The sequence below is a fragment of the Glycine soja genome, chromosome 9, assembly GCF_004193775.1.
Source record: "Glycine soja cultivar W05 chromosome 9, ASM419377v2, whole genome shotgun sequence".
Taxonomy (NCBI): domain Eukaryota; kingdom Viridiplantae; phylum Streptophyta; class Magnoliopsida; order Fabales; family Fabaceae; genus Glycine; species Glycine soja.
In genome coordinates this window covers 28,206,918-28,216,699 of record NC_041010.1, presented here as the reverse complement: position 1 = coordinate 28,216,699, position 9,782 = coordinate 28,206,918, and the positions used below count along the sequence as shown (strand labels likewise).

Sequence of the window (9,782 nt, the reverse complement as noted above, 5' to 3'; positions counted from 1 at the left end):
AGAAAAAAAGAAATCAACCATTAGTTCAAAAATAAAACCATCTAAAGATTTAGAAAATCTTTCATATGGTGGGAGACTTTTACTTACTGAGCTTGCCTTGACCAACTGGTGCAAGGGAAAGAGGAACTAAAAAAGGCATTAGGGATTCTCAAGTATGGTTCACATCCTTCAATGATGGACAAAAAATTCCCTTTTAAAAAGAATCAATTGGTAGAGCCTTCATTCTTTCTTAATGGATATTTAGAATCCAAATCATATAGCAACTGTTGAATCCTATTAACTTGACAATAACAACGAAGATGATACAATCAATCAAAATACTATTCAAGCAAATTCATTTTGTATCTTGGATCTAAAACTATAGAAACTTCGATTATATCATGAATGACACTCTAGTAACTGTCAAATTTGCTTAAAATACATTGTGTCATATCTTGAATTACTGGACCAGGGGAGTTAATCTGTTCATTTATAGCAATCTTGGTCTCACAAATCTTAGGAAAATAAAGGTTAACAGTTGGATATTTGGAGCCAAAAATGGTTTTTGTAATATCATTAAATAATTTCAATCTCCTACAAACATCCTTTGCAAATTCCATTGTGAACCAATTGTCAAACAAGAGTATTGATCATCATGTTGCTTTAACCAATAAAAGACATTGTTATAAGTTATAGCATTATCAACCAACTTGAATGTGAAATTTCATCTTGCTGGACAATCTTAACACAAATTTTTTGTACAAGGAATTCACAATTGATTAGCAATCTCCTCAATCTTAGGTGTTGTGGTTCAATATGCTACACTTAACCCCTCTTTTACTATCAAATTTAGGATATGCACATAATAACGGAGATGAAGCAAAAACCCTTCCTTGATTAAAGTGTCTAACTACAACTTATCCTTAATCTTATCAATCATTAAATTATTTGTGCTATAATTGTCTAAGATAATGGTGGATGTCAATATTCCAATCCAGAAAATAGTCAATCAAAGCAATAAAAAGTCTATTGATCAATTGTGTTAGGTGCAAGAACATAAATGAACCTAATGCAAAATAAAATTTTCATTTAATGATATTATCATACAAAAAATATCAACAGATATGCAACACAACACACACACACATATGGAAAGCTATAAAATTATAATTTTTTGTACCTCAAAATGTAACTTTCTAGAGTTCAAGAGCTATTAATGAAACAAGTTGTCACCCAATAGAGCTTATGGATAGCGCTTAGCACTTTTTCTAAAGTGCTATCTATGATAGAAATATAGATGGCATTTTTTCCAGGAAATGCTAAGGATATGATTTTTTTAAGAAAAAAAGTTGTAAACATGAACAACTAGCTACTGCAAATAGAAAGGGGAAATTAGGTAAATATGAAACCCAAATTAGTTTTCAAAATATCCACAATATTTGGGGTCTCTAAAAAACCACAAAATATATAGAGCCCATCAAATAACACATTAATAACTAGGTAAAGATAGACAAAAACTACATCATTTTCTTTTAGTGCTAGTATAACTTGGAATTCATTGTCATATAACCACAAAATGTCGCATGAAGGTGGCATAAAGGGTGGTTGTGGAAAGGGAATCGAGGGTTTTGAGCAGAGAGGGTTTTGGGGCACACTTTGTTGCACGAAGAAGATCGAGATTGAGAGGCATGTTAATTTTTTATTGTTTATTTTAATTTTTAAAAAAATAGCATTCAAGAATATTGACACTATCTTTTTTAATTAAAACTAATAAATGATAGCACCAAGTGCTATAAACAACGAAAATAACACTTATTCAAATAAGCGCTATCCATAAGCTTTTTTTGGTGCAGTGCATGACAATCATATATCCTTGTTTTTGGTTGCTTGGTGTCCACATATCTTATGTGATTGCCTCCTAGTTTATGTGTTCGGTTCTCAAGCATGTCATTTTAATATTTTAATTAAAATAACCTACACTACAAAAGTTGACCTCCTACTATAATAAAATAGAGATATAAAACAAATCAAGCACACCTAGGAACTTATCCTCCAAGTAACTTTATGCAATATTTACATTGAACCTTACCCTTTCCATCAATTTTAATTTTTTCAAAATGTTGCCACACAACACTTTTCAACCTCCCTTGTCATGTTTGTGTTGATGACTTTACATTATCAATCGTGTTTGTAGTTGATGTTTGCATAGAGTCATCCATGAGACATTGTCCTCTCCTGATAGATGCATTCATTGGTGGTCCTTGTGGAGTTTGTTGTTGTAAAGATGGTTTTTCAATGTTCATATTTATGTAGCATAATAATTCAGCCATATTAGCTAATTCAAGGTAAGCACAAGTTAAAAAAAAAGGTAAGCATAACTTTAAATTTATATATAAAAAAACTTAAAAGCATGCATTTAAATATTCACTCAAAAATAAAAACTTGCAATAACACAAGGAGGAGGATGGTTGTAATTCTATAGAAAGAGAAAGAAATTATATAAGGCTAAAGTGATTATTATATATAATTTTAATTTATAATATTACTCATGTTCAAAGTCAACAATTCAAATTTATGACAAGCTTTATATGCATTTATATATTATTGTGAAATAAAACAGAGAAAGCCTATTCATATATTCTTTTATAAGAAAGAAAAAAAACAAAATCACAGTCCAAATAATAGAACCGGAGATTATATATTGATCATATGAGGGGAAAATTGATGTTACTACATTTCAATCATGCAACCCGTACTTTAGCTTTTAAATGATTATAGTTATAATCTCCAAAAGAATTAGACATTTAATAATTTTAGTATACGATATTCATTTAAGCATTAAACAAGGAATATATATAAAAAAATACCAAATATTAAAGAAAGATTCCAACATAAAAAAATGACCACTTGAGCACTTGTCTTCAATGTGAAAAACCAAATAAACCACTAGAGTTGGAGACCATAGAATTTGCAGCCTAGCCTCTGTTGGTTGGAATTTGAATGTACCAAAATCAAAAGGAGAAAAATTTTGAACTAGGTTGATTGAAAAAAAACTAGAACTACGAACAAAAACAAAACATATCGTAACAAGTAGAGTTTCTGGGATACTTGAATAGATGATGACAAAGCTGACTAGAGACTCAATGAAAGAGATAAGGGTTGAGGGCTTAGGGCAAACAACACAATGGCATAAGGACTGAGATCAACGAGAGAGATAAACAATAAAAAACTCAAAATGATGAGAGCAAAGATCATTAGGATTGGCAACAAAAATGAGCGACCAAAGACGAAAACAATGATGATGGTTTGGGGCACAAACAACACAACGACAAGGATGAAAGTTAGTCGAGTGAGGAGAGTGAAGAAGTGTAATTGTTTCTATCTTTGGCTTCTTTAGTCTTTACTTATGTAATCCTAAGTAAGACTAAATAAGTAATTTTAAGTACCGCAATAGGGATGTGGATAGGTACGGGAAAAATGTTATTCAATCCCTGTCCTTGTACCAAAATAAATGACTCAAGTAATGCCTAAAGTTGTACTCGTACCCAATCAATTTGGTTATTCCCCGTCAACATTTTGGGGGTGGGTACTCATGGGTACGAGATTCTTTGCCATTCATATCACCCATAACCTTGGACTGCATCAAGTTCCTACATATATAGGATCCACTAACACAAGTATCATAATATTCTTTCTCCTCAACCCTCCTCGGACTTCAACATTATTTTCACACCCGTATTGGATAAGGATTTTGGGAACATCTTCTTTTTGGCCACCAATTTATGTATAAAGTTGTTTCTAGAGGAATAGGCTGAAATAAATGGAATTCAAGTTCTTGTAACCAATTATTGTTTCAACTTGCCAAAATATCTTTTGATCATAAGGTCGACCTTTTATTGGGTTCTATCTTAGTCAAGAACATTATACAAATATGGGTATGTTGAGACAAGCCAAATTGGTGTGCAAAAAATTATGGACAATATGGTTTCACGAAAGTTTTATTATACCTAGAATTTGGCTTGACCCCACATAGAAAATCCCTAGTCATCAAGACACTGCCCTAGTTAGCAATTTGCTGCATTATGCCATTCAAAGATGCCTTTTGATTGAATTTCAACCAAAAGGGAATTTTGTGGTCGACATAAGATGGGTAGAAGGTAACAACATGAGGATCAATCATAACAAAGATAACATTGATGAAATCCATATTGATTCAGCTAGCGGTGGATTTAATCTGCAAAGATTCTCCCAAAGTGGGGTCTTTGGCATGACGATTACCACAATAACATATTTAAGAACAACAACAACAAATATAGGAAAATAATTAATGATCCACATTTGCAAAAAATCATAATGTGCCAAAGGCACTATTTATGCTTTAGTTTATCAAAAAACAAGTAAATGGGTTTGTAGAGAGTGGAGAAAAGCAAGGTTCATATGACTAATTGTTTACTAAACATTAACAGAGCTACATAGTTGGAATAATCAGACACAACTTTAGAAGAAGAGCATATGAAATACCTATTAAACCAATAAAGGAGGAAACCATTGTGTTCTTTATTCAAAACCTCACCAGAAGTGGTTGAATGGTTTGTAATGAATTAGGTATATCCATTGTTGGACCAATCGCTCTCAAGACCAAGGTTATAGTCAATATCATCATGGCAAGTAGGGATTTTGTCACCCATGATAGGAAAATCGAGAATTATCACAATATCTTGAAGGGTAATGTTGACCATCCCAAAAGGAAAAATGAAGCCATTCATCGAATCGGACCAAAAGCTTAAAAAGTTGAAGATCAGTGACAAGTTTCGCTAAATGCCATGTTTAGACAAGACGATGGCATCGTAGATGCCCTAGCTTTTCCATTTAGCCTCTTTAGCTTTTGACACACGAGTCAACCAATTGAAATAGGAATGATGACCTCGTGGCCATGCCCATGTGGTTTGAGAGAGATTTTTCAATTTGAACCAGGGCGAGGTCATTTGAATAGGATATTCCTAGGAATGAAGATAATAGTCCAAGAAAGTTGTGTCATCTGCAAGATAATAGTTCCTAGTGTTCAAGAAGAAAGGGCCTTCATGTTCATGAAGAGGCTAGATTGTTTCAGGACTGGTTTTGTCATCATGATTGAAAGAAGTAGATCGATTAAGAGATGGTTGGACATTCGTGTTCGGAGATTCAGAAGTTGATTTATCACCACCATACTAGTGAAGATGGAATTCTGAACTGTTCTCTGATTGCAATATGGTGAAAGGTGAAAAAAGAATCGAGATGTTAAGAAGAGGAAGAAAGGTAAAGTGAAAATGTGATGAAGTCAATGGTAAGAGTAACAATATATAAAGATCTTGAGTTGAAACTAAAAAGACTTGTAACAATTAGATTTGAAAGTTAAAAGCTTCTTAAAGAAGTTTAGAAGAATGTTGTGAAAATTTAAGATTAAATTTTTTTAAATAATTTTTTTAATAATGAATGATTTTGATTAATTTATAATTAACTTAATAGCTCAATTAATTAGAATTATTTATTAATAATATATTAGAGGATCAAAATCATCCATTTATAAACATTGATCAAATGTTACAACTAAAATCCAAGGGTCAAAATCATAAATTTAAAGATTAGAGAACCAAAATCTCAACTTAACCTTTATTTGTTTCCAAAATAAAAAATAATAAGAAATAAGAAATCGTTAAATACGAGTAAATGACTAGCAGAATAGTAGCCACGTGTGTCATACACACGTGCGTAATTTTCACGGGTAAAAGATCGCTGTTGCCTGTCTGACACCGACGACCAGTGGGAACCACCAGTATGGTAAGGTGTGACAGACGCACGTGGTTCTTTACCGGACTATCCGGTTATTCTACCGGTTACACAGCAACCTTTCATTAATCATCATTGTTTATTTGATTTTCTTAGGAACAAAAAAATAAAAATCTTGATGGTCAAGATCTCATTAATTGGATTTTTAACACCATCCTCTCTATTTTGTTTCATTTTTTATTTAATTTTTCCGCAGTCATAACGACAAGCCTTATTTTTAATTATTATTATTTTTTTATTTTTATGGTGTGCTTGCCTTGTTGGTTATTGTGAGAAAGGAAGAGGGTTTGTTTCCGTTTTGTTTGTGAATTGTAAAGAAGGAAATAAAACATTTTGGGAAGGATTTGAAGTGGGTTATTGTTGTTTGTGGATTTCTTCATTGTTTTGCTCTAAAAATGGAGAGAGATTTTCTGGGTCTGAGCTCAAAAGAACCATCATTGGCTATGATGAAGGAAGAGATGAATATTGATATTGGAAGCAAAGACACAGGCATGTTTCTGTTTTTGCTTCTTTTTTTTTTTTTTTCTGTACCCCACCTCATTGCATATTTTCATATTTTGTGTTTTTCCTTGTTCTGTGTTTTTTTTTTTTTTTTGGGGGGGGGGGGGGGGGGGGGAGGGGGAGGTATCCAATTCTTTCTTTTGAGGCAGGAAACTGAATAGTTGAACCAGTTACTAGATTTGCTTGGTTGATAAGGTTATCTTGGACATACTTTAGTTTCTATTTGCTCCCTCTTTAAACAATTAAAGCTTTTCATACAACTTTACCACTGCTGCAGATTTGGGAAAAAAAGTGATAGATTTGAAGTTTTGTATGTGGCTGTGTATGGAATTTGTAGTCTTTTAGTGTGTGTTTGGTTTTAGTAGGATTTTCTAGGGTCATGTTCAATACCAGTTGATTTTTCACATGTTTAGTTCCATGTTGAGAAATTGATGAGTTTAAGCAACTCTAGGTAGTTTTTTTTGCGTTGATTCAAGAATTTTATATTGAGTTTTACTACTAGTTGCTTTTATAATAAAAACATCCAAACATAACTTCAAAATCAATTTTCCAACGCTCATCCGAAATTCCTGATTTTCTTACTGACTCTTAAGGAATGAGAATGAAGTTTATGATGGTTCCTTTGTGGGTATGTAGGTTTCACAAATGGAGCAGTGGTAAAATGGCCCTTCATGAACAAAGTATATGTCCATCCTCTTTTGATGTCATTCAATCCTCCTCAGGTTTAAATAATACACCTTTTCTCAGTTTTTGTGTATTTGTTCAAAATTGCAAGTTAGCACAACATTCAGTTTATTAGGCTTTACGTTCACTAAAGTGAAGTGAGCAAAACATATTCACTCTTAGCAGATCAGATGACTCCATTGTGTTCAGATTGGTATTTCAATTTTGAGTCCAATATGTGGTTTAAGAGGAAAACCTTTTGTTAATGTAATTTTGATATAGATCTGCGTATCATATTTAATTAGTTTTACTAGTCTTTCTGAATTATAAAATCGACCTTTAGATCTTAACCTAGCTTTAGGACGTTTTGCACTATCTCATGTCTGTTGGTTCAAACATCTTTATGATACATTTGTTTCATTCACTTGATTGTATTTTTCTTATTACTTAGAAATCTGTCAATCATGATGGACAAGGTGGCATTCATTTTTCTCTGACTCCATACCCTGTGCATTAGGTGAATTCTGTGAACCATCCTCATGGTATGAAGATGTTTTCAGTTCCCAATCAAGCAATTTCAGTTTCCATGGGACATCCATCCCTAAAGAATCATTTTGCAACTGTTGGTCAGAATATGAATGTTGCTACTGTGAAGCAACCACTACTCGGAGGAATACCTGTTACGGTGCCTCATTCAGTTCATCCCATTGTTGGTGCTGTTGCTGGAATGACTGAAACACGGTACTTCTTTTTTTGTGCTTCAACCATTTGTCTAGAGAAATGATTTGAGTGAAGTGAACAAACTTGTTTGTCTCTAATTTGCATATTCTGAACAGCGTGAAACCATCCGTACCTGCTCCTAAACTTACAATCTTCTATGCGGGCACTGTGAATGTCTTTGAAGATATCTCCCCTGAAAAGGTATTTTCTCTTATATTTTGCGCCATCTGTAATAAATAAACAAATTAAGTATAAAGGGGGCATACATCTCATGGTTAAAGCTTAAATTTGACCATTTTTTTCAGGCACAAGCTATCATGTTGTTGGCTGGGAATGGCTTATCAGCTGGTTCTAATGAGGCATCACCCAATGTTCAGGCGCCCTGCTTGAAGTTGGCAGTAGGTGATGGTGTGCCTGTTAGTCAACCCATACCACCCTGCTCCGGTCTTTCAAGTCCTTCATCTGTTTCTTCACATACTGGTTCACCGTCAGGGAGTGGTTCAAGTAGCAATGATGAGTTTCTCGCAGCTAAAACATCTGGAGGTACCACTTCCTCTGTTAACAAAGTGGAGACTCCGAAAGTAGTCAACACAACTACCATGCTAACATCAGGTATGGTGGCAATGTAGTTTCTTGCTACTTAATGTTTCTTTAGATCTTCACATTATTCTTTTGCTTGGGGGTATTAAAAATTTATAATGAAAAGGGATGCATTTCTTTGCACTCTAAAGTTATCTATGTTTGATCATTGTAAATGATTCTACAATCAGAAGGTTTTGCTAAATGAAGTTGACATTTTATCTGTATGCAGCTGTGCCACAGGCTCGCAAGGCATCATTAGCTCGATTTTTGGAGAAGCGCAAGGAAAGGTTAGTCTATACATGGTTTCTATATCTCCACAAGAAAAATGGTTATTACTATAGCCTTGTAAAATGTCATCATCATTTAACTGTTCAAACATGTTGATTTCTTATGGTAAATGGATTGTCTATTTGTTTGGTTCTCGACTTTTATTGTCAGTAGTGCTTGTTTTCCTCTATATTGGTATAATGATAAATGAGGCTGATGGAAGAGGAGGAAATAATTCCATGAGTGCTAGAACACACTCTTTTATTAGTTAAAATTTACTAAAAACAACAAAATTAGGAGAGAGAATCAATAAATAAGATTTGGGACCTACATATTTTTGTGATTTCCAATAAAATTCAGCCAATAAGAGTGTGTTAGATTGTGTGTTTCTCGCATTTCTCAATTCCTCTCATATTTGGAAGTTAAATATCAGTGATACTATATACCCAGGTAATTGTTATCATTATGATTGGATGAAGAAAAAAAAGAGTCTAAGGAGTTTTTGTCCATGCAGGGTGATGAATGCAGCACCATATAACCTCAACAAGAAGTCTGAGAATGTGCCACAGCAGAATACAATGGTTTCTAACATCACTGCAAGCGCAGGAGATTACTTCAGATAAAGAATATTTGTTGTAACTTGTAAGTTGTAATATATTTATGTTGCATGCATATGATTTTATTTTATTTATCAGAACTTATGCTGAGATTCTTAAGTGTAAAACTATGTTCAGTCCATTGGTAGGTCCTTACCTTAATTATTTCTAGTGTAGGGGCTTTACCTTATTACTTGAAAGTTGGATTTTACCTTCCAACAGTATAGCATTAGCATATAGACCACTATGTAACTGTATCTGACAATTTGTTACATTGTGGAAATTAAAAGCAAGTTTAGATATTTATATATATATATATTTTAACTTTTTACTTTGTTTTCTGTACATTCCTTAAGTCACTAAATTTTCATTCTACTTACTGTCCTCCAATCTTCTTAGTTCTTCTCCTTTATTTTGCCCAATAAGGAGAAAATGTTGAATTAAAAAAGTAAACTGATGGATATAGGGGCAGCAGATTTAGAAAGTGCATATGGGAGGGTTAAAAGTGAATTTTGATCTAGAAAAGAAAACAATTATTTGAAACGACAGGAACTTTCTTTTTTTGGTAGTGGACATGACACGGACTTGACAATATAAAAAGAATATTAAAAATATGAAAAATCATAAGTATTGATATGACTATAAAAC

General features: G+C 33.1%; 1 protein-coding gene across 1 annotated transcript; it reads left to right on the top strand.

The window, feature by feature from the left end:
• Positions 1–6,071: 6,071 nt before the first annotated feature.
• LOC114368062 (protein TIFY 6B-like) lies at positions 6,072–9,446 on the top strand. The gene is made up of 7 exons (XM_028325410.1): positions 6,072–6,294; positions 6,943–7,028; positions 7,487–7,710; positions 7,806–7,890; positions 7,995–8,301; positions 8,501–8,558; positions 9,053–9,446. Exons 1-7 carry the CDS (start codon positions 6,201–6,203, stop codon positions 9,159–9,161), a joined length of 963 nt encoding a protein of 320 aa, XP_028181211.1. The 5' UTR covers positions 6,072–6,200; the 3' UTR covers positions 9,162–9,446.
• The last annotated feature ends 336 nt before the right edge of the window (positions 9,447–9,782 follow it).

Coding starts and splice junctions, on each gene's coding strand:
- LOC114368062 (XM_028325410.1), top strand. CDS start 6,201: ATGGAGAGAGATTTTCTGGGTCTGAGCTCAAAAGAACCATCATTGGCT. Junction 6,295..6,942: donor TATTGGAAGCAAAGACACAG/GCATGTTTCTGT, acceptor GTGGGTATGTAG/GTTTCACAAATGGAGCAGTG. Junction 7,891..7,994: donor AAGATATCTCCCCTGAAAAG/GTATTTTCTCTT, acceptor CATTTTTTTCAG/GCACAAGCTATCATGTTGTT.